The sequence below is a fragment of the Apium graveolens genome, chromosome 4 (genome assembly GCF_009905375.1).
Source record: "Apium graveolens cultivar Ventura chromosome 4, ASM990537v1, whole genome shotgun sequence".
NCBI classification, from domain to species: domain Eukaryota; kingdom Viridiplantae; phylum Streptophyta; class Magnoliopsida; order Apiales; family Apiaceae; genus Apium; species Apium graveolens.
Genome location: NC_133650.1, coordinates 55,808,966 through 55,835,531, shown reverse-complemented (window position 1 = coordinate 55,835,531; position 26,566 = coordinate 55,808,966). Strand labels below are relative to the sequence as shown.

Sequence of the window (26,566 nt, the reverse complement as noted above, 5' to 3'; positions counted from 1 at the left end):
AGTTAAGCAAGTTAGTGATGGAATATTCATTAGTCAAACTAAATATATTTTTGATCTTTTAAAGAAGTTTGATCTAATGGATTGCACATCTGCAAAAACTCCCATGGCCACTGCAACTAAGCTTGAATTAAACACTACTGAAAAGTCTGTGGATATAATGTTTGCTACATATTTATGTGCTAGATTTCAGGCTGATCCTAGAGAATCTCACTTAATAGCTATTAAGAGAATTTTCAGATATCTTAAGGGAACACCAAACCTTGGCATTTGGTACCCTAGAGATTCTGGTTTTGATCTAACTGGTTATTCAGATGCAGATTATGCAGGTTGTAGAATTGATAGAAAGAGTACAACAGGAACCTGTCAATTTCTAGGAAACAAGCTTGTGTCCTGGTTCAGTAAAAAGCAAAATTCAGTTTTTACTTCTACAGCTGAAGCTGAATATATTGCTGCTGGCAGCTGCTGTGCACATATTTTATGGATGAGAAATCAATTGCTAGACTATGGTTTGCAAGTTGAGAGGATTCCTATTTTCTGTGATAACACAAGTGCAATTGCCATCACTGAAAATCCAGTACAACATTCAAGGACAAAGCACATAGATATCAAGTACCATTTCATAAGGGAACATGTAATGAATGGTACTGTGGAACTGCATTTTGTTCCCAGTGAGAAGCAGCTTGAAGATATTTTTACCAAGCCACTGAATGAATCCACCTTTTCAAGGTTGGTAAGTGAGTTAGGTATGCTTAATTACTCTTAAATCTATCTCAGTTAATTTTCAAGTTGAAATGCAACCAGAAATTTAATTGATTTTTCAGTCTTGGATGAAATTTTGGCTAAGTCAAAATTTACATCTCGACGAATGACCCTTATCCATCGAGTTTGGTCATCCGTCGAAATACAATTTGCTAATAAAAATCAATTACTTTTCTGGAATATTTTATGTCTCGACGGATAACAGTTTATCCTCATCCGTCGAATTGTCTTAATCTCAGCCGTTAATTCCATGTACATTATCCATCGAGTATACTTACAGTTTGTAAGGATAACACGACGGATAATGGGTGGAATTTTTACAGTTTATTTTTAAACGGCTATTTTAGGCAATTTCTATTGGTCACTTTATTTTATTTTATTATTTTTATCAGTTATTTTTGAGATAGTATAAAAGCTTATTTCATTGCAATTGCTTTTCTTTTATCATTCTCAATTTAACTACTCTAATTTCATTCTCTCTCAAAGCACTTACTCTCTTTCTCTTCAAGCTCTTATTCTCTAACAATGGCAGCTGTTGTAAAGATTATGTCTCAAACTGGGTTCATTTATGAGAAGAACAATTTCACTGCATTAGTGAATAAGGGTATTCAGCAATCGGATGACTATCACAAGATGATGGACTTTGTGAAGAATTGCAAGCTCAATTATGCCATACTGGAATCACCCACAATCTTCTGTGAAGTTGTTGAAGAGATCTGGACCACTGCTACCTATAACTCTACAGATAAGACCATCACTCTAACCATCAAAGGTAAAGAATTCTGTATAAATAGTGATGTGATAAAAACATGTTTCAAAATTCCTGATAACAATGTGACTTCACCACACACTGACACTGGTATAGTCAATATGCTCAATTCCATGCACTATGCACTTCCTACTTCTAAATTGAGTGATATTAGGAGAATGGGTCTTAGGAAAGAGTGGAGTTTCTTGTGTGATGTAGTTACAAAGGTTTTCTCAGGAAAGATCAGTATTTTTGATTCAGTAAATATTTCCATGCTTAACATGCTATACATGCTAGTTACAGATAAATTTTATAATTTCAGTGATCTTGTCTTGTTTGAGTTAGGTTTTAAATTAGGGGAGTTAAATAAAAGAGGTAAGAATGTGTGTTATGCTAGATTTATTATGTTATTAGCTAATCACCTCTGTGAAGAGATTGTGCTTGAGAACCCTAACACCAAACTAGATTGTTGGGTTCAAGAGAGAAGGCTCATTACAGATTTGAACAGGGCCAATCATCACAAGGATGTGCCAATGTTCTATTTTCCTGTAATTCAAGCACCTCTGGTAAGTGAGGTAAGTTCATCCATCCCTACAACTATTCCAACCTCCACAATTTCTTTGAGTTCAAGAGTAGCTATGGAAACTGTACCAATGACCAAACAGTTGCCTACCAAAGCTGTCAAACCTACTATTATTTCAAAATCCAAGTCAAAGAAAGCCCCCTCTGGTATCTCCCAAAAGATGCCAGTTGAAAAATTCACTAAAGCCAAAGAGGGGAGTGTGAAGGAGGGTAAGTTAGGTGAGGGAAGGGGTGAACATAAAAGAAACCCCAAGAATAAGGTTGGAGAGTTGAGTGAATCCCAGCCTAGCCACATTGCAGTTTCCCAACAAACTACAGTGCTTAAAAAGGACAAAAGCTCATTTCTAGCTGCATCCTCCCAAAAGGATGTAGCTATTGAACAAAGCTCTCAACCAAGAGCACATGCCAAGAGGGTTAGGGACACAAGCTCACCCCAAACTTATGCCAAAAAGAAGAAATCAAAAACCTTTGGGGATGCACAGGGCACACACAATGTGCAAACTATTGCTAAAGACACAGTCACTGCACCTTCACAAATTCAGCTTGATGTGGCTCCAATAAATGTGGAGTCACAGCCAAAATCTCTAGTTATAGAAGCACCTCAAACACCATACTCACCAACAAATTCTCTGGATGTGGATATGATAAACACATCAATTCCTGATTCGCCTTCTTTAACTCTGTTGGGGAAGCCAAAATCTAGTGCAAGTGAGTATCATGTTTTAGATGATTTGTTGGCTCACTTGCCAATCCTTTCAGGAACTGTTGTATCATCTGTGCCTAAAATATCTTCAATCAGCACAGAGTCAACAATAGTTTCTATTCCCAGCTCATTCATTTCTACTCTCTCGACGGATATTGATCATCCGTCGAGTAGTGATTGTATCCCGACGGATAAGCCTAACAACAGTTATCCGTCGGGTAGCAAAACCACTCACTCGATGGATATCACTCATCCATCGAGTATCTCTGCACAGCTTCAAACTTCAATTCTTTCAAGTGCAGAAGATTTAGTGGTTGTATAGTCACTCTTAGGATTGAGAGAGAAGAGTGTTTTGAGTGAGAGTCTGGGTTGCTCCCAAAAAAAAGGAGAGGAAATGAGTGAAAATATGCAATCCATTTCTTCAGGATTGGCAAAAAAGAGTGAGAGAAGTCCCACCTTAGTACGTGAAAGTGAGGGTGGGGTGCCAGGGTGAGACCCTGATGCAACAAAAGAGAGAAAATGAGAGAAATGTAGGTACTGGAGCAATAAGGATGAATGTCATTGCTAGTGAGTCAATGAATGTCCAAGATGCAGATAGGGAATGCTCAAGCAAAGAGAGAAGAAAAGGCTAGATTAAAGCAGGAAAAAAGCATGCTGCTCTAGATGCTAAAAAGGCTAAACAGAAGAAAGAGCAGATTGCCATCTTGGCCAAGCTACATGCTGTAAATTCATCACAACAAATTCCCTCTCAACCATATGGAGCTACTAAATCAAGGAAGCAAGTTGAAGAACAGAAGAAATCTCCAAGAAAGAAAGCATTGGTTAAAAGAACTAAAAGGAAACTGGATATTGTTGACAAGGAATTGGAAGATCAATTTCCTAAGGAATCCACACCAGCTACAACTCAAGCATCAAAGCCTTCTGTGGTATTTGAAGACATAAGGGTGGTGGATCCCTACAGGAATATTCATGGTGAACCTATTGTGCCCAAGGATGAGCCAATAGAATGGGAGAACATACTAATTCCAGACTTCAATCTACCAATCCTTAGTAAGCCAAAAAGGACAAAGTCAAGAGCAGTCAAGAAAGTGAAGCTGTCACCTCTCATTTCCAAATCTATAGTCAAAGCTCAGCCCAAAGTCAATAGGGGAGACTATCTGTACTTGTGTGACATCAAAGAATTTTCTGATCTAAATCTCTATCTGGATGAACTAGATGAAGTAAGAGGTATTGATGCATACAGGAACCTACCTGAAAGGTTAGTGTTCAAGTACAAAGGAGGAAAGGAGATTCAGTGGCCACTTCACAGGATTCTTCAAGAAAGCCTAACTGTACTGATTAAAGTTTATTCATCCTTCAAGAAATACTTTGGGTTCAATATCACTGCAAGAAGACTAGTATTGAAGAAGATTGAAGAACTAAGGATTGTTAGAGCTAAAGATGCAAATCCCAAAGACTTTAATCATTCATACACAGGGAGAAGAGTGCATCTAAGGCCCTACTGGCTGATGGAGTTCATAGATGACAAAGGTGTGAGAAGATTCTTCAGATTAGAAGACCAATTGAGCATCTCCAGCAATGAGACTCTCTTAGAAATGCAAGGAAAGCTAAATCTCTCAGAATCTGATGAACTGGAATTCCACAGGCAGCTCCAAAATCAGATTGATGAAAACAACAGAAAGCTTGGAAGAAGATCCAGACCTTCAAGGAACTCGACAAATCTGCTCAGGCTAGAGGAGCATCTTGAAAAAGACTGTGAGCAAAACTTTGTACATTTTGTTAGTTGAAGCACTTTTCAGTATTATCTACTTTTCTTTAAAGCTGTATGTTTAGGGTGTTTTGTTATCATCAAGTATCTCTTAATTTATGGCTACAATTCCAGTAGACATAAATTGGGGGAGATTGTTGTGTATATATTGTGTACTTGATGATTACTTGAACAAAACACCTTAGTAGATTTTACTTAGTGAAATAATATAGCACTCGACGGATAAGATTTATAGTCCCGATGGATGACTCATTATAGTCCCGACGGATGATGTCTTATTATCCATCGAGTGAGTAGCTTTTGTAATAATAAGTCTGTAGCACATTTCTGCATTAACCATTGTGTAGATTCTGTAAGTAGTATTCAAGTCATGTTGACTTTAACTAGATAAACAGAATAGGTTGATTAATTGTACATAGTTGATGTCTTGTAATTCTGCATAAGTGAAATGAATTCAAGTGCCAGTTTGCTACCCGACGGATAACCTACAATGAAGTTGACGGATGATCAAATAGACAATCCGACGGATGATCAATATCTCGACGGATGATCAATCTCGACGGATGATCATGAACCCAACGGATGAAGAATTCAAACATCAGTTGACAGTGACAACACAGTCACATACGTCGAGTGGATGCAAATGGAATGTGGTAGCCTATTCAACTGGGTTTTCGAGAACAAAGAAGCATTGTCATTTCCATGCTATTATGAAGATATTCAAAGATGCTGGAATAGAGTAATGAAGTAGCATTGTAATAGATTAGATAGTTTTTGTTCTTATTATCTTGTCTTATTACTTTGTAATCTTGGTGATATATAAACCAAGCAGTAGCAAATAAAAATAAGAATCTGGGAAAACAACAAGAGAAACATTTGTAAGCAGAATTCTTAGCATTTCTCTGTATTCTCAGCAGTTCAATATTTGTAAGCAGCTGTGAGCATTCTTGCACACAGGGTTCTCTCGATATATAATATATATCTCTGGTGGAATCATTCAAATCCACCAGAAAGTTTTTAAAGACTCTTGTTCTTAATTACTTATGTTTTGATTCACTTAAGTTTTATTCCGTATTGTGCTAATCAATACACTTATATTTATATTTGAGTTAGAACATTTTATTTCAAGAAAAAGTTTAAAGAATTCCATTCAACCCCCCTTCTATAATTCTTGCCATATTGTTAAGGGACTAACAGTTAACATTGTCATGACTGATTCTCGATCATACTTAGGACGTCTCTTATCTTGGGTCCTTCTTGTTTTCACCAATCTCGACCTTCATTGGGTCGATCCATTCTTTCTTATGGTTCATCACGTGCGCACCTGGCATTATTATAATTACATCATATTTCCTTTATCAAAATTTCTATTCTTCAGAACTTTGAATATTACCTTTCTCCTTGTAAGACCTCTAAGGTTATCCTTAAATCCTTCATCATGTACTCCCTAGGTACAGGGTATATCAAAATACCATTTACTAATACCAGAACCATTGTCTATATAGTTCTAAAAACTTCTTCCACTAGTCTTTAAAGGTTGTTGTTACCTTAATCCTTTCAATTCATATTGCCAAAACTCATATTGTCCCTATTATGGGTAAAATGCCAATCCTTTATGCATTCCCCTCGGGTTCATCTTAATTTCTCGAGGTTTTATCCTTAATTCCTCCTTTAAAAAGGTACTTACACTTTTCCATTGATAAATCAAGTCATCTATCCCTGATAAAGGTATCTCATTCAATAAATTCCACCTCGATAGTCTATACTTAGTTTCATGGGTAACATCCTTTTCCTAACTGAGGTCAATCCATATGGCCTCCGAAAGATAACAATAGTTATTCACTTTTCTTTCTTGATTTGGTAATGATAACAGGGATGTTCTGGAAGATATTGGTCGTGTTCAATGTGAACTTTTTAGTTCTAACTATTCATTTATCTCCATCATTTATCTCAACCGTCATCTCAATGTTGGGATATCTTTTATACCTTGTGTCTCCCTTTCTCGGTATCAAGCCACTGGTCTTACATACACTTCACATTCTTGAAGGTCACTTCCTTCATCCCATTTTCCTAATATCTTGTTATCCTGTCTCCTTAGTCCATCCATGTTTCCTTATTAATCCACCGGTCTATCTCAAAGTTTTATCAAATACTCCCAACTTAAAGGGGATTAAATATACGTATCGCTTACGCCTTCAAACCTTGACTTTATCTCTTGATCAGTCACCATCGCGCTGATGATGACACACTTTTCTATTTCTATTACTACGAGTCTTTAGGGTTTCCTCATACCCAAATCCCTTATCATTCCTCAAACTCTATTGCCTTTATATTCCTTTCCACTTCAGTTTCTTTTTATTTTCCTTTCTATTACAATTATTTCATGAACCCACTAATCATTGACTTCAAACATCACGTCGTTCTAGGATTCGTGTCCTCAGGACGAATCTTGCCAACTTTTACAACTTAGATTCATAATTCATCATACTCGTCCGCCTTTGTTCTGGCTCTAAAACTTTTACCCTATCTCTATAACCGTGGGAAGTACTTTCCCGAAAACAATTGACTGAACTTTAATTGGTTTATTATAACCTCTGGGCCCGTGTCTTTCTTGGCCTTTCACCAGCGGGTGGCCTCTCTCTTAGGAGGGTAAGTGACAAAAATAGACTTTTGCGCTTCGTCAATCATTTAGAATCTCAAATGATTGCTATATTTCCTTTAGCCAGGCTCTTGCCTCGACTGGGTCAACCTGTTCCTTGGAATTCTGAGAGATTAGTGACTTAAAGTCCTAAAAGAATTTCCCACCACATTGTTTCCTCAGGGTGGTGGTTGGGGATAAAAGTATAAGTTTTGTTTAGGCAGGTCCATGAATTTCCCCATAGGAGTACCATCCTGGTTCTCCCTATCTTGCTCGACTTCTATTTTCTCAATATGAAATGTTTCATCCTTCTCCCATAATCGGGGTTATCTTATACGTTAAATCCTTATTTTCCATCTCATTATGTTATGGGTTCCTTCTTTCTTGATGGCGACCTCCCTGACTATCATATTCAGGGTTTGCCCTAAATCTTATTCCTCGAACTATGACTTTCATCTAAGATCCCGTCCTTAAGTTTTTGAACATTTGGAACCCAAATTCTGTAGGAATACCTCATTATTCCCTTATCATCTTTCTCGGTATTAATCTCTTCTTTATTCGTTGGCTCTCTTCCTTCATTCATCACTTTTTCTTGGCACCATATGATCTTTTCCAATAATTCGGGCTGCATTACAATCTCAAATAGCTTTTCAGTACCGGCTTCAGTTACCTTCACTTCTATTTCCATTTTCTCAAAATCTCTTATCAACTCTCCCAAAGACATTATCATCTTGAGTCTCTCCTTTCTACTAAGGGCGTTAGCCACTATATTGGCTTTCCATGGATGATAAAGATTCTCATAATCGTAATCCTTGATTAGCTCTAACCACCTACTCTAACGTATGTTGAGCTCTTATGGTTTGTGTAAATCTCGCACTTCTCTCCATACAAGTAGTGCCTCCAATCTTTAGGGAAAAAAACTATTGTCGTGATCCCAAGATCATGGGTGGGATATCGAATTTCATATTCTCTTAATTGTCTTGATGTGTACGTGATTACCTTGTCGTGCTGTATAAGAACACACCCTAATTCCTTGTGTGAAGCATCAATACAAATCACAAAATCTCCTTTTCCATCCGGAAACGCCAACATAGGGGTCGTCACCAATCTTTGCTTCAGTTCTTGAAAGCTGTTCTCGCATTTCTCTGTCCATTCGAACTTCTCAGTCTTACGAGTAAGCCGCGTTAAAGGGGCTACTATCTTTGCAAACTTGAACGAACCTCCGGTAGTAACCGGCCAAACCTACCTCTGGTAGTCACCCTAGCTATGGTCATCAATTCCTCAGTGGTCCTTTTTTTGTCAGGATCCTCCTCATCAACAATCCCTTCTGGGATAACATCCTCAATCGCTACATCCTTAATATGAACATCATCCGGTCCCTTATTAGGGTACTCCATCGGATCCATGATCTGATCTCCAATATGTAATAAAACAACATCGCGCTGTTGCTCCTCAACCTCAGGGTTCGGTGCCCCGCTACGTCGATCTATATTACTATCATGATATTTATAAGGGTTCCCATAAGGGTTTTAACTGTCAGTACTACGTTAGGTAGTCCGACTATGAACTTGGCAAGAGTTCTTATTATCTTAGTGAACTTATCATTTTAACGACGCATCATCTTTGAGGTTTATAACACTTGGCTCTAATACCATTTCTGTAACACCCCCAAATCCGGGATCGGGGATCCGGATTGTCACGAGTTCCATTTCCCTTAATAACACCCAATATTAATAAACAACCAACTACTGCGTACTGTGACCCCACAATAAACACACACACCACAAGTTATAGTCTCAGAGATGAATACCAAAATAACACAAGTCATTTTATTCCACAATTATAAGTCATTACACCTCAAAAGGGTTTCCGAATAAATTTACATATTCTTTTCCATTATTATAATTCATAAATATACATAAATCTGGTACATCAACAGTTGAAACCCTAGCCTATTGGTAGATCCTACCTCAGCTACAGCGGCATCAACGCCTACAGGAAACAGCGGAACGTTTCCTATCCGCTTGCGAATTGGGAGCTTGGTCCCGTTCATCTTGTCTATCTGTTGTTGTGTGATGAAAGAAGAAAGCAAGGGTGAGCAACAAGCCCACTGAAATAATATGTATAATAATTAACAATATATGAGCATTCTCATAGTACTAATGAAAGTCTTGGTCAAGAAGAAATGAACCAAGTTGATATCTTAACGCGACCAAGTCGCAAAATATTCAGTATATACGTATATATACTTTTCAAAATCTTGGAAATCCTCTTCCATGCATAATATACATAGAGTTCCAGTTTATAACTATATAAAAATATTATTGTAAGGTGATCTCATATATCTAACCTTGTTTCAATGTTTTTCTGAAAATCTTTTTCATGCATAAGATAATCATTGACTAGATATAAGTTGAAAAGATGAAGTTACAAGATACTCCAATATACTTATATCTTTTCCGAATACTACTTGAACTACCACCGTTCAAGGTATAATCAGTTTCAAAAGTTCATCACATAGATGAGACTACAAGATAAGACTTAAATAGATTCAATCTTTGAAATATCATTTAAAGAAATGAAGTTACTACATACTTCATTAATTCCCGATATATATATACATACACCTATATATATATCTCATACCTTCCTTGAAACCCTATGTTATGAAAAGTATAAACAGAGTTATAATACCCAATGAATTTGGAAAGAAGAAAAACTTTGGCATAAACCCGATATCTTGCTGATCAGGCAAAGATACCAAGAAGTAACCTTTTCTACTGTAGATGGATGAATTCCTCGCCGGTCATCACCCTGGCCGCATTAGGACCTCGCGCTAGACCGTTACCCGGCCACTCACGCGTGGATGGACTGTCACCCAGCCTCTTATACCTTCATAGACCGTACCCCGGCCTGTCGCTTATGCCGACTCAATGAGATGGACTTACTTCCCGAACGTTGGGCAAGTAATCAAATTGTTTTCTCAAAACAGCAACCTCGTTGTGAATATAAAATACACCACAGAGCCAGATCCCTCATATTTTTGAGCTAGTATTCAAGTCCCCTTCGAAAGGAAGATCTTAAATTTGAAAACGAGTTTTGGGATCTGCTCTAACTTTTAAAATCATTTTGAAGACTCGAAAACATTTTTAAGAATGTTTGGAGTAATGCTGATTTAATAAAATAAATCAGTCCCAATATGTTGGAAAATATCTGAATATTATTATTTAAATAATATTCCCATAAAGGATAATATTTATAAAAATAATTGAAGTAGAAGTTTTAAAACTCATACTTGAAACGAATAAGAAATAATAAAAGATATACTTATACGAAAGTACGATCCTTATTTGAATAATCGAAAATAAGTTTGATTATTATTCAAAACCATCGAATATACCTTATTCGATTAATAGTTATAGAAAACTATATATATATACATATATTATACTCGGGAATATCGACTCCCGGTTTAGAAAAATGTTCACCTTTGGGTCCCCTATACTAAGGGTATACGTAATTACTGCTTATCTCTAGCATAGGTATTATGCAATTTATAAGCATTTGAATTGATAATAGTATATCAAGATTATGAAACAGGCATGCATATATATCTTATCAACATGCTCCAATATATCGCAAGATTTGCTAATAATAATCATGCACTTATCACAAAATAATGCATATATACATATACATCACAACAACAGTTATATGGGTAGAAAACTTGCCTGAGCGTTCCGGGGTAGACTTAAGCTTAGAGTGGGTACGATAACCTATGAATAACAAATAAGTCAGAATTAAACAACGGTCAGTTAAGAAACTAGACTTTAACCAATTGGACCCAAATGTTCGCTTTTGCGCTTAACGATTCATACAAGTCGCTTGAGTAACCTCGGCTCCACCATTTTTATAAGGGCGACTCTTTCACAAGTACTTTACCAACTGCCTAATACACCTTACATAATTGTTTCGTAATCCAATTAGTCTTTTAAGGGCCTTAAACAAGGTTTCAAAGTTAGGCGAGGGGTAAAGGTTCATCCACGAAACACCGTAACTTAAAACGGTCGTTTCTCCTAAAACGTAAATCGGATCTAAGTGAACGACATATCAAAACGAAGCTTGAAATATAAGCTATCTAAGCATGGAAGTGGTTAGTTCAAAGCAGTGGGTGTTCGGGTCCAATAGTTAATCACAAAACAGTTTAACCTAACGATTTCCAAAGTTTAAACTACACCAAATCATCACCAATTCAACAACAATCCAACATCCATCAACAACAAACTAAAACCATTCATCTAAGCACCATTATCATACAAAAAAACCAAACTTGAAACTAAGGGTTCAAGAGTTTATACCTTCCTTGGAGAGTGGGTAGTCACTAACAAGCCTCTAGGAACCTTGATCTTTTCTTAATCAACCTTAAGCTTTCATGAAAATCAAGAAAATCAAAGTAAGTTACTATTCACTACTATTCATCATCATCTTTGATGAGTGGATTAGCTAAGCAAACCATGGAATCTTGATCTTAAACGCATGGTATAACTAAGTTATGAAATATAGGATCCAAGGAAACAAACCTTGTAATTTTCCATGGCCTAGAGCTTGAGTTTTGAAAATCTATTTCTTCATTTCTTGAAAAGGTCGAATGGAAGAAGAAAGAAATGGGGGAGAGCTTTCTCTTGCTAGTCTTGCCTTGATATTTGTGCAAAGAATGCATGGTTGTGGTTAATTATTGGCTAAATATCTTGTTTTCACCTGCTTATGTCATTACTTGCATCACTACTTTGCCACATGTCTCATTCTTGTGGTGTGATGATGTCACCTTGCTTCTAACCACATGTTTTAGCTTATCTTAGAAGCTTCCTTCTCATGCTGCTTGCATGTCCTTACCCCGCTGACGTTTATTTGTTTTACAGTTCGCTTAACTCTCATTCTCGTTGATCGTTTGAGGTATCATATCCGGGATCTTATTACCTGGGCTTCCCTAACCCTCTCTTCATATTTTATAGTCCTTTAATGATCCTTGCTTATAATCCTTGAATTTAAATCCTTTTAATCATGTTACCTTATACTCAATTCTTTCGGTATCTGGTGAATTTTCGGGAAAAATCAAAGTGTTCAAATTTGGATTCTGACGACCTTTACATACACTCATTTACTTTATGGAATACTAATACGATCTTAGAATTTCCATAACAGTACTCCTATAAAGTGTGGTCTAATAATTTTTCTTAATCAGCATCATCAGCAAAAGTTACTATTCATCATTGTTTCAAAAATTCCAAAAATTAGGGTTATTACACTAGGACTCCAAAGTCCATTCTAATTCTGAGACTTGTCCACCAAGTCTCCTAACTTTAGTCCAATTCAAGGACTCCCAACATCTATATAAGGGGCCTCACCCCACAAATCAGAACTACATTTTTTGACTTGATCCTTGGCAAACAGCAAGGTACGTAGGCATCTTGTTAAGGCAGATTGAGTCGTGAAACATAAGAGCATTCAAATCAAGTCTTGAAGCTCATGAACCCTATTAATAAATACAACAATTAATACCTTAAGCTTTTATCCATAACATTTGGCATCGTCTTTGGGAAGCATAACAACAACCATGGCGAGAATACGGAGTGGAAATAGTGCCCTTAAAGGAACACCACTTGGAACAACTCAAAAAATTTCGTCAACGGTGGAGATACCCCCACACTCATCCTATGCCTCTACCCAAGGAGGAACCCCAATTGGGGAAACCGAGCCTCAGCCACAAGGGACGAATCCCCCGGCTCTACAAGGGATGAATCCCCCGGCTTCTCAAGGGACGAATTCCCAATTTCAGCAGCTACATGCACCTATGAATCCTCTACCCGTTGGGTATGAGTATTCCACTATTGTGACCACTAACCCCCTTATGGGATGCCCCTGTACCCTGAGATTGGAGGAAGTGGCCATACAAATCGGAGTGAAGCACAAGGGAAGACGCCCCCTACATACGCGGTTTAGCTCCTATTCCGGAGGATCAATAATTATCTGGGTCTTACACTGAGAGAGACTCTGAATCTTCGGATGATGATGTGGCTCCAAGAAGGAGGCGTGCTGGTAAAAAGCCAATGCCTGATGGTAATCAGCATCCTAGGGGCACCCGAGGGACGAATCCCCAAGAACTGCAGGAGAGAATCAGGGCTCACGAGGCTGAGATCCAAAGGCTGAAGCATGACCTGGAGGCACACCTGACCCCAAGACCCCCACTACCTCCGAGGAGGAGAAATCCTCCTCCAATCATAGACCTGGATGGTCCGCTGCAAAGAAGGACTATCATCCCAAGGCTGATCCAAGTGATCTTCTGCCCCTAGGAGATCCTGATAATCCCACTCCACCATTCATTGAAGAGATAATGAATACCCAAATCTCAAGGAAGTTTAAGATGCCCACCATCAAAGCTTATGATGGCACTAGAGATCCCGCTAATCACGTCAAGACATTCTCTAATGCACTGTTGCTACAACCCATGAATGATGCTATTCAGTGTTGGGCCTTTCCTTAAACCCTGTCGGGAATGGCTCAAAGATGGTATAGCCATTTGCCTCCGAATTCTATTGGGTCTTTTAGAGAGCTAAGTCAAACTTTTATTAAGCAATTCATCAGTGGGAGAGTGCATGAGAAAAATTCAGCATCCCTCATGAGCATTGTGCAAGGAACCAAAGAGTCCTTGAGAGATTATCTGAACCGTTTTACCGAGGAAACTTTGAAAGTCCAGGACCTTGATGATAAGGTAGCTATGATAGAACTGCAGCAGGGGACTAGAGACGAGTTCTTCAAGATATCGTTAGTCAAGCGCCCACCTGAAAGCATGTTATAGCTCCAAGACAGGGCCGGAAAGTACATTAAAGTGGAAGAAAGCATGAGGAAGACGGTGGTGAATAACGAGCCTGCTGGTGGCAAAAAGCAGAAGACTAATCTGGAATATATAGCGAAGGAAAAGTATCCTAGAACTGAGCAAAACACTGATTCAACCCCGAAGAAGGGAGGACCTGGAAAAAAGTTCACTAAATATGCTAAGTTGAACGCTCCTAGAAGTTAGATCTTGATGGAAATTGAGAAAGATAGAGATGTTCGTTGGCCGAAGCCCCTAAGGCTGATCCTACAAAGTTGGATAAGAGCAAATATTGCAGGTTTTACAAGGATGCTGGTCATGACACTGATGAGTGTAGGCAATTGAAAGATGAAATAGAGTTCCTCATTCCAAAAGGAAGGCTGAACAAGTATACTGGAGATGGTGAAGATAGGAATAACAATGGAAGAAAGAATTTCGATGATCGTAGGAGGGATCAAGATGATCAGGGGCGAAATCCCCAACCCAGGGGACCGGTGATAAATATAATCTTTGGAGGACCATGACCCCGAGGGCCAGTGATTAATACAATTTTTGAAGGACCAACTGCTGCGGGCTCATCCAGAAACTCGAGGAAAGCCTATACTAGAGAAGTTATGCATATTGTCGGGGAAGCCCCAAAGAGGGCTAGGACATGAGTCACAATGACGTTCGGTGATCCTGATTTGGAAGGTGTTAAATTTCCACATGACGATCCCCTAGTCATAACACCAATAATTGGGAACAACCCAGTGAAGAGGGTCCTTGTAGACCATGGTGCCTTAGTGGACATTTTGCTTCATGATACCTTCATAAGGGTGGGTTACAATGATTCTCAATTAATTCCAACTAATATGGCGATATATGTATTTACTGGAGTGGAGTGCCCCGTGGAAGGGATAATTAAGTTGTCAATGACTATAGGTCAGGAACCAAGATAAGCAACACATATATTGGACTTTGTAGTGGTAAAGGTTGGATCAACTTACAATGCAATCATGGGAAGAACGTGAATACATGCTTTTAAGGAAGTCCTCTCTTCATATCATTCAGTGATGAAGTTTCCCACCAGGAATGGGATTGGAGAAGAGAGAGGAGATCAAAAGATGGCAAGGAGTTGTTATGTGACTTCTCTTAGGGCTGATGGAGTTGGAGGGCAGGTTCTGCCTATTGAAGATCTGGATATCCGTGAGAATGATGAGAAAAGAGGGAAGCCAGCAAAAGACTCGGTTCCGATTCCTTTGGCTCCCGAGGATCCTGAAAAAGTAACTTTCATTGGAGCGTCACTAGAGGAGCCCTTTAGAGGGAAGTTCGTAAAATTTTTACAAGAAAATAGTGATGTATTCGCATGGTCAGCAGCTGATATGCCCATCATAGACCCGGAACTAATCACTCATAAGCTAAACGTAGATCCAAATCGAAAGACAGTGAAGCAAAGGAAAAGGAGTTTTTCCCCTGAGAGACATGAGGCAATCAAGCAAGAAGTAGAAAAGCATTTGGAGGCTGGTTTTATTAGAATAATTACAATTTTCTGAGTGGTTAGAAAACCCTGTAATGGTAAAGAAGGCTAATAGAAAATGAAGAACGTGCGTGGATTTAACTGATCTGAATGATACATGCCCAAAGGATTGTTTCGTTGCCAAGGATAGATACATTGATAGATGCTACTGCTGGTCATGAGATGCTGAGTTTTATGGATGGATTTAGTGGATACAATCAAATTAAGATGCATAAGAATGACATCTCAAAGGTATCATTTATCACTGACTTTAGTGTTTTCTGTTATCTTGTTATGGAGTTTGGACTCAAGAATGCTGGAGCTACCTATCAAAGGTTGGTTAATAATATTTTCAAGGATCTTATTGGAAAAACTATGAAAGTGTATGTCGATGACATGTTAGTCAAAAGTTTGGTGAAGAATGATCACATAACCCATTTGAGGGAAGCTTTTGAGGTGCTGAGATATCATAAAATGATGTTAAATCTTGCAAAGTGCGCTTTCGGAGTAGGATCTGGAAAGTTTTTGGGATTGATGGTCTCCAAGAGAGGAATCAAGGCCAATCCTGATAAAATAAAAGCTATCCAGCATACGGAACCACCATATTCCATAAAGGACATTCAGAAACTCACTGGAAGAGTTACGGCTCTAGGACGATTCATCTCTAAATCTAGAGACAAGTGCTTGTCGTTCCTCAAATCCTTGAAAAAGGTGAAAGATTTCATATGGACTGAGGAAAGTCAGGAAGCGTTTGAGGCATTAAAGAAGTATATGGCTCAAGCTCCATTATTGGCCAAGCCAGCTCTGAATGAGGTTTTGTACCTATATTTGGCTGTTTCAGAGAATACCTTGAGCGCTGTATTGGTTAAGGAGGAACTTAAAGTCCAGAAACCCACACTACACCATAGATGGCCTATCGCAATGGTTTAATCATACATGTTACAAAATTATGTTACCTTAGGTATGCTCATCTTAGCCTACCGCAACGTAGTATTTTTGATGTTACCATAGCCTTTAAAACATGTTACTATAGCTTCAAAGTGTTACATACGAGTAACATGTGGCAATTTATGTTATAATAGGGTATTATTGGATAAAAAAGTAGTATATTTTACAAACAATTAAATATATATAATCATTTGACATGAAAATTAATCATTTTTTATAATATAATTAAGCAAAAATATTAATATTAGTTAAGATTGGTAAAATATTTTTTAAAAAAAATTTATAAACTGTATTAATTAATAATTGATAATTTTTTATCAATAAAAAATTTAAAGACAATTAAAACTTAATTTTTTTAAAAAAAGAGATGAAATTAGCTGGGCTTTTTCAGGCGGGCTCAAATTTTTTGGAGAAGCGCTAAAATTTCAGACAAATTAACTTCTCCCTCTAATTTCATTCTCCCTCATTCTCTCACTCTCTCTCTCATTCTCTCTCTCCCAGTAGCTATTCTCTTTCATTCCTCTCTCGAGCTAGGGTTTCTAATTGGGGGTAACATTTTGGCGAAGCTGATCACATTTTGGAGAAGCGGGTCACAGATTGGAGCTAGGGTTTCTAATTGGGGTTTCAAATCAGCTTGCGGTTCAACATTAAGGTACTATCTCTCTCTCTCTCTCTCTCTCTCTCTCTCTCTCTCTCTCTCTCTCTCTCGCTCTCGCTCTCTCTGATTTTGTGTATCTCTCTCTCTCTCTCTCTCGCCCCCTCTATTTCTGTTAGTTTCTTCTCTAATTTGTTACATACGTGTTCTTGTGTATTTTATACATGTATATGTATGTTACATGCATGTTTTTGTGTAATTTTAATTGGAATTGGGATTTTTTATTTTTGTAGATCTGTAAGTGTGATTTTTGTATTAAATTTGTTTCTCGATATTTGCTTTTTATCCGGTTGATTTTCATGTTAGGCTTTAGTTATAACTTACATGTAAATCATCATAGTCAAGTGGATATAATTGATTGTGTAAGTAGATATCTGTTGTCTCTATAATGCAATTGTTTATGAGTATTTACATTTATGTTAATTTGACTTTTATTCCTGAAAGTTTCAACCCTTTACGAGTATTTAAATTTTTGTTAACATCAACTGTCACAGTTCGGTAGGTAGGAGGAGTGGGATAATACGGAAATGGGTGTATGCACATGTATATTCATGGTCATATAACATGGATTCGATACGTATAATCTAATATGGATTTACGATTTCAGGGCTGCGTTGTTATGCTGTGTTGTTATTAATACGTATAATCTATAATATTGGTTTAGGATTTCACTTCTGCGTTGTTATTAGTACGCATATCTAATATGGGTTTAAGGTTTCACGGTTGTGTCATTATTAGTATGTACAACCAATGAAAAGAAGAACATAAAATATTACCTCGGTCTGCTTAGGGCTTCACGGCTGCGTTGTGTTGTTAGAACGTATAACCAATATGGGTGTATGGTTTCACGACTACGTTGTTTTCTTTTAGGAATATAACATTATTGTCCTGTTTTCTGTAGTGATGGACAATGATCTAAGTCAATGGATAACCCTTCCAAAATACAGTACACCTTACATTAAGGGGATAAAGGATTTTTTAGAAAATGCATTTCCCAAATTTTCCGTAGGCGATGAAATGTTGTGCCCTTGCAAGAATTGTAGAAATGGCAAGTGGCATACTCAAGATCTTATTTATGATCATCTTATTTGTCATGGCCCTTGTCCATTGTATGCGAATTGGATTTGTGAGGTTTCGAGCAAAGATCATAGGATAGATATTGAACGGGCAGAAAATATGGGTTTTGAAGATTCCTTTACCTTCGGAGATAATTTGGACGAGATGTTCCATCGTACTAATGATACTACTGGACCGAATGATGATGCCAAAAAATTTTATGGCCATCTTGAAGAAGGAAAGCAGCCCTTATATCCGGGCTGCAAAAAATTTTCCCGCTTAAGTTTTATCATTAGGCTGTACTCTTTAAAGTGCATTCATGGGATTTTGGAGTCGGGTTTCGGGGATTTATTAGATCTGATAAAAGATGCTTTTCCAGAATCACACATTCCTTTGTCTTTTAATGCGGCAAAGAATGTTATTAAAGATTTAGGGCTCGATTATCAAAGGATACATGCCTGCCCCAATAATTGTATGCTGTTTTGGGCTGAAAATGAAAAAGAAGAAAATTGTAAAACTTGCGGTGCTTCAAGGTGGGTCGTAGTGGAAAAAAAGGCACCGTGGACAATAATGAGAAGAAGTTAATTCACAAGGTCCCGGCAAACGTGATGCGCTACTTTCCACTCAAAAAAAGGTTGCAACGCATGTTTATGAGCAAAGAGTTATCAGAACTGATGTTATGGCATGCAAAAGGTCGAAAAAAGGATGACAAACTTCGACATCCCGCTGATGCAGAGGCTTGGAAGGCATTGGATGCTCGTTATCCTCAATTTTCATCCAAGAACAGAAACATCAGATTGGGCCTAGCCGCTGATGGTTTCAATCCTTTTCGTACTATGAACATAAGTCATAGTACTTGGCCAATTATTTTGGTTAACTACAACCTTCCCCCCTGGCTGTGTATGAAGCAAGAGAATCTAATTCTCTCGACACTCATATCTGGTCCCGAGTCTCCGAAGAATAATATAGATGTCTTCATGCAACCTTTAATTGCTGAACTGAATGAGCTATGGGAAGTAGGCATTGAGACTTATGATGCCCTTACTGACCATACTTTCAACTTGCGTGCTTCTTTACTTTGGACAATCAGTGATTTTCCCGGGCTAGCAATGCTATCTGGATGGAGCACAAAAGGAAGACTAGCTTGTCCAGTTTGCAATTATGAAACATCCTCTATGTACCTAAAACATAGTCGGAAAATGTGTTACATGGACCATAGGAGATTTCTCCATCCTGAACACCCATGGAGGCTTGATAAAAGAAAATTTAATGGTCAAATTGAATTGAGAGGTTTTCCAGAGGTTGTAACTGGAACAGACATTGAAGAATTATTGGCAGGATTTGTAAATCATTTTGGGGGGAAGAAACCAGAGAAGAAAAGAAAGCGCCAAAAAAATAAGATTAAGTCGAATTCGCCTTTCAAGAAAAAATCAATATTCTTTGATCTGCCTTACTGGAAGCACAATGTTTCTCGACATAACCTTGATGTTATGCACATCGAGAAGAATGTGTGTGATAAAGTACTTGGCACATTGCTCAATATTGCTGGAAAAACAAAAGACCATATAGCAGCTCGCCTAGATTTGCAAGAACTTGGCATCAGAAAGGTCCTCCATCCTGTTCTATCAAGTGATGGGAAACACCTTGAAATAAGGGCTGCGATATTCGACATGACAAATGAAGAGAAAGATTTATTCTGCTCTGTCCTTAAAAATGCTAAATTGCCATATGGAAGTGCCTCTAATATCAGCCGGTGTGTGCACATGAAGGAGAGAAAGGTATCTGGCTATAAGAGTCATGATGCTCACTTTTTCATGCACTACTTATTACAATTTGCAGTGAAGAAATCTTTGAAACCGGAGGTTGCAGTCCCTTTTATCAGATTAGGGGCCTTCTTAAGAGGTATTTGGAGTAAAGTCATCGACTTAAGTGATCTTAAGAGGCTGCAAACAGAAATAATTGAAATTATTTGTCAATTTGAGACTATATTCATTCCGGCTTTTTTTGATGTGATGGTCCACCTTTTGATTCACTTGTGCCAAGAAATTGAATTTGGTGGACCGGCCCATGTTCGAAGCATGTGGCCAATTGAGCGCTATTTAAATAAATTAAAATCTTATGTGCGGAATAGATCTAAACCAGAGGGATGTATCGCCGAGGGTTACCTGGCCGAAGAATGCTTGATATTTTGTTCAAGATTCTTGGGTGGCCATGGAGGATCAAAAATTACCAAGGCTGCAAAATTTGAAAGTTTTCCAGAAAAAGTAGAATTTCCTATTGGTTCACGCAGAAATAAAGATGGAAAGGCTGTGAATTTAGTTGAAGTTGAATGGATGGCTATTCATCGTTATATTCTATTCAACTGCGGGAATAAAGAAATTGATAGTTTAATCGAGTAAGATTCTAGCTACTAATTGTGTTTAACTGTTATAGAATTAGAACCTGTTTTGTCTTGATTTTTAACTAGGTAATTGTTGTAGGGAGCATCGAATCTTAATAGAAGGACAAGCCAAGTCAAAAAGATACAATCGTGAGAGAGAACATTCTGAAGATTTTTGGAAATGGATGAAGGGGGAGGTCGGAAAAAAGATAACATTTCAAAGGAATTGGAAGTGCTTGCAATGGGCCCTAATCAATCAGCGAAGAAGTATAGTGGTTATGTACTTAACGGATATCGATTCCATACAAAGTACCGAGATGCTAAATGTACAATCCAAAATAGTGGGGTATTTCTAACTGCTTTGACTACTAGCTTTGCTAGTTCAAAAGATCAAAATCCACTGGCCGGCGATGTCAATTATTACGGAGCAATTGAAGAGATTTTTGAAGTTGATTATTGGGGAGAATTTTCTGTAGTGGTGTTCAAGTGTTGTTGGTATAAGGAAGATAAAGATCTATATGGGTTAACTCGAGTTAATTTTAACAGATTATGTCAAAAGTCTAATCCATATGTGCTAGCTTCACAGGTGCAGCAAGTCTTCTACGTAGAAGATCCTACTGAAAAGACGATGTATAATGTTATAAAGAAATTGCCAAGGGATTGGTGCGATGTCGAAGCTGAAAATGCAAATGAAGAAGCCGAGGATCCAGTTTTACATGATTTACACACTAGTGTTCCTCTAGAAACAGACACGGATATTAACTGGTGCAGAGATGATGTCCCAACACGACAAGTCCCCATCAAGGCTAGAACAAACGAAGAAACTACTTAAATTTGTAATTCGAAATATGTAACTATCAAGGGCCTAGTTTCTGATGTATCAACTGTTAATGAAGTGACTTCTTAATTGCCTAATTTATCATGTTTTAATGTATTTTCTTTTAATTAATTAACTTGTTCTTAATATAATGTTCTGTTAGTTTTAAATCTGCCCTGCTCTTTATGCGATCGCTTCTTAATTTAGAGCATTATTAAATTTATTGACTTGCATACTGCTCTTTTAATGTTTCTTTTAAGTGTTTATTTTTAAGTGTTTTTTATTTAAGTGCCATGTCTCAGATTATTTTAATGATTTCATCTAATTATACTTTCTCAATTTTTTGTAGGATGGCATACATAAATCTCAGGTTGTACCACCAGGGTGAGTTTCAGCCTACACGGTATGTCGGTGGTAAAGAACTGATTATAAGGAATGTCGAAGTAGATAGGTTTTTGTACCCTGTATTGATGGATTATGTCAAGGATGACCTTGAATATTCAGAAATTGGAGGGATTTATATGAGAAAAGGTGATAAGCAGGGGGGGTGGCAGTTGGTGGCCAATGATGTGGACTTGTGTTCATTAACTATAGGAGCTGCAGACGGTGAAAATGTTGATTTTTATCTTGACAATGTCGTTGATAGCACTATCGAACCAATGGATCAGATGCAGCCATTTGTAATAATACGGCCAAGAAAGGATATCTTAGCAGGTAATATATTAATTTCATTTCAGAAATATACCTTAATTGTAGGGGCATCAGAAATATATAGGTGTTACTACATTTAGATTTTATTCAAACTCGTAATTATTGTTTTTATGTCTTTATAGCTAAAAAGCAAGTCAAGCGGCAGTTTGTAACCACTCATCAACTACAGCAACAGAAGATGAACAAGAAGGCAAACCAAGTTGATAAGGCTGGGAAGAGGAACTCAAAGAACTTTCCCCTAGAGGGTACTCGGAAGTCACCACGGCTTTCTAGAGTGCAGGAAATCACTGATGGTGATGATTGTGAAACTCCTCCAAGTGTTAGGAGGAAGTTGAGTTTACATGATACTCATGAAGATGAACGTATGGGAGAAAATGAACTGGAGGTTAGCATATAATTCAGTAATACCTATAATTTTCTTGTTAGATTATTGTTGTTTAAGTACATGTAAGTACATGTATGTAACCCCTTTATTAATCCAGTAATTCCGTCATACCTATATTAACATGAATTTATGTGAAATTGCAGAAACTACCCCCTCCACCTCCTCTAACGGAGTATGAAAAACTGAGAGCTGTCACAGTAAAGAGGAACAATGAAGTATTTTTTGCCCTCAATCTTCCTACACTCTCTTCTGAAGTGAGAAACTTAATCTTAAAAGATAAATCCAAAAAAAGAAGCATGTGCAAGAGGGGAGCGATGAGGAATATGATCCAGCTGTGGATCTTGAGGATGGTGGATCGGGAACTTAAAGGAAGGCTGCTAGTAAGGATGGTGGATCAGGAACTGAAAAGGTATGTCATAAATGTCATAAAGCTATCATTTTCACATTTTCTAAATTCTTCCCCAAATGTTTCATCGGGGTTGATAGTTTGTAATTCATATATACACAAACATTGAGTTTTACATGATTTATGTTTCAGAGAGGGAAAACTGAGAAAAGCAAGGTGCTTATTGGACGTGGACCAACAACACGGTCACGAGCCAATACTGTTATATCACAGAAGCAAGGAACCGAGGATGCTACTGAGAAGGAAAATCAGTCATTATCACATATGGAACCTGCAGAACCTCTGATTCAGCTACCGTCTATTGAAGCAAATGGTTCAATGGAGGCTTTTTGGGCTATGCGAAAGCGCCAAAAGGAAGCAGCTGCAGCGACATCGAAGATTTCTCCAAGTACAACTGCAACTACAAAGACTGCTACAGAAAATGTTGTTGAAGAAAATGTTTTTCCGGACATTGAAGAAGAGGAGGAAGCAGGTATCTTCTTTCCTTTATTTATGATTACATAAACTGATTATTTATAAAGGAATTATTCCTTTAAGGCCCCTTAAAGAATACTCACTTTGAGGCTACCCACATTCATATATTTTCCATAATTGATTAATTTGCATCAGTTTAGTAAATTACTTATAATTGAGGTTAATTGGCATAAGGTTATTTATGTCATTTAAGTTAATGAAATTGTGAAGTTAACCATGGTTAATTATGTGATAGATGTAAAACTTCTTGCATAAATTTAATTAGCATATGTAATCTATAATGCTGTTAATTGTTATTTGTGTTTTTATATAATTATTAAAACACAACCCCCATGAGAATTAATGTATTCTTTATGACAGTAGGTCCTTTAGAGTGTCCAGAATCCAAGGTATGCGTTATCTATATTTATCATTTTAAAAATAAGGGCTGCTTATTATAAAGACACCCATTAAAAAAATAAAAACTAAAAATAAGACATCTTTATAGATCAATCTTTGAAATACGACATATTAGAAAAACACCCATAAATATAATCAAATTTATTATAATATTCCTACTTTGTTTGATTTTCCTGTAAGTAATTTTTGCTCATATGTAGTTGAAGTTCCTAAAAGGCTGAGAGGACCGACGAGGATGGATAGGGTTCATACCAGAAATATGGACCATCGAGTTGTCCTTCAGATGAATGAAAGGTTCCAGCCCGTTTCAGATGAGGACAAAGTAATTTCTGAACTTAGTAACTTCTTGGGGACACTCGCAAAGCGATGCGTGTCATTTACCTATGTTTCTTGGCGTGATATTCCGAAAACTTTGAAAAATACACTGTGGAATTATGTCAAGGTATCACATACATTGTTTAATTATCGTGATTTATTTTTCTGCAACATTACCTTTGATTAACTGTACTTGTGTTCTTTATTTTGTTGACTTTTTCCAGCAAAGATACATTATACCTGATGAATGTGAAACATGGGTGTTGAAAACCATTCAGTCATCTTGGAAGACACGTAAGAGCCGAATTAAGAAGGCGCATTATAAAGCATTTGAAACTGGTGAAGAACGGATGGAAAATAGGCCAAATGATATTCCCCTTGAGAGTTTCAAGATGTTGCTGGAGTACTGGAATGATGAAAGCATTAAGGTTTTCTAATTCCCCTTGCACTTTCATATTTAATTATGTATTTATATTTGATCTAAGTGACATAAAGGTATTTCACATTTTTGTAGAAAAGAGCAGCAACAAATGCAAGAAGTCGATGTCAGTATACAGACACACACACTACTGGTCCAAAGACTTTCACACAAATTTGAAACAATATGGTATGGCCAGAATCTCAATTATGCAAATTAACCTCAATAAGCTAGTTGTTAAGCAAATATATGAATGTGGGCAGCCTTCTGGTTACATATATTACTATATATCTAGAAATTAATTTCTATATTTCTTTTGGCTAAATTGTTCATTTTTGTCAGAAAAAAAGGCAAAGAATCAGCGTCCACCACCTGAAGCAGAGGTTTTTGTTGAGACTCGTGAGCGTACTGATGGTCGTGAGTATAAGACCAACACTGAAGAAATAAAAAACAAGATTGTAAGTGTTTTTTATTAATCTTAGTGCTTCTGAATATCCGTTAATGTCGCAAGATGGTTAATTAGTTGTGTTTTATGATTTATTTGGTATTTAGAAGTTTTATTTATGTACCTGCATGCATTTTTTATTTAATGATTACTAATTGTGAATTTAATTGGATTAAATTGTTCGGTTATTTTGAAATTAATTAGTGAAGCATTTAAATTATTGTGTGACCGAGTGTTCGTTTGTTTTTCTGGTATGTAGAAAAAGATTAAGGAAAAAATCAGTACGAGCGAAGATCCCAACGAGGAACTACTTTCTGATGGAAAAAAACATGGGCCATCTTGGCTCCATGGAAGATGTCCTGATGCTGTAAAAGGTTACTCTAGTACTGCTGGTTCGACAAATACTTATGTACAGGAGTTGGCAGGAAAGATAAAGCAGACTCTGGTGAGTGAAGTCGAGGCATCGATGACAAAGAAGGTACAAGAAGAAGTGGATATGCAAGTCAACAAGAAGGTGCAGGAGAATATGGCCTGGTTACTTAAGAAAATAGCCGACGCAAATCCAGGCATCACAATCAACCATCAAGATTTCAGCACAACCAGCGATAATGACAATTACCTCACACCAGTTACCGGACGCTCTGGACTTTAGATTTCAGATGTGCACCTTTTTACATATCTTATTTTGCGTACTAGTAACAAGTGTTATCGTACTAGCTTTTGGATGTTTATTTATCGTCCTAGACTAAGTAACTGTTCTTTGGAGTATGTGGAGTATGTGGAGTTGGTGAATTGTGTGAAACCGCAGTATTTGGTGGGGGTTTGTGAAAACTGATATGGAGTTTGGTTGAAATTGTTTATTTGGTTGACTTGGATGAAAAACAGATTTTATGGCATGTTGAATTTACAAACCATTCCTGTCAAATTTTTTTTGAAAAATATGTTACATTAGGTACTAAAAATGTTACAAAGAAATTGGTATAATACAAAACATTACTGTTACAATATGCATCAAAGGTAACATTAAAGTATGTATATAGTATCACATTATGTATGTTACCTTTGCAAACAAATAGGGCCCCAAAATGGGGCCCACCAGTGGGTCCTACATGTGGGCCCCATTTTTTTTGAAAATTCTGAGTCCAAAGGTAACATACATATTGTGATACTATAGACATAGATTAATGTTACCTTTGACAGCTATTGTAACATAAAAGTGAATGTTACAGCAGGGCAAAAGTAATGTTACCTTAGGGGCCAAAGGTAACTCGAAAAAAAGCAATTTAATTTTTATGTTACCTTAGGCCTTTTTCTGGCTGTGATAACACTTTTTTGGGCCTGTTGTAACATTTTCTTGGTGTTGCTGTAGACCATTTATGGTATAGTGCCATATATTATGTCAGTAAGATCTTGCACGGAGCTGAGTTGAATTATTTGATTATTGAAAAATTCGCTCTAGCCCTGGTCATGGCCTCAAGGAAGTTGCGTCCTTATTTCCAAGCTCATAAAATTGAAGTGCTAAGGAATCAACCTTTGAGAAACATTATTCACAGTCCTAAAGCTAGTGGAAGGCTGATTAAATGGGCTATTGAG

The 26,566-nt window shown here is 37.3% G+C and overlaps 1 protein-coding gene across 1 annotated transcript; it reads left to right on the top strand.

Annotated features, from left to right (window-relative positions):
• The first annotated feature begins 18,831 nt into the window (after nt 1-18,831).
• Nucleotides 18,832-20,622, top strand: LOC141718556 (uncharacterized). The gene has a single exon (XM_074520938.1). It carries the CDS (start codon nt 18,832-18,834, stop codon nt 20,620-20,622), a length of 1,791 nt encoding a protein of 596 aa, XP_074377039.1.
• The last annotated feature ends 5,944 nt before the right edge of the window (nt 20,623-26,566 follow it).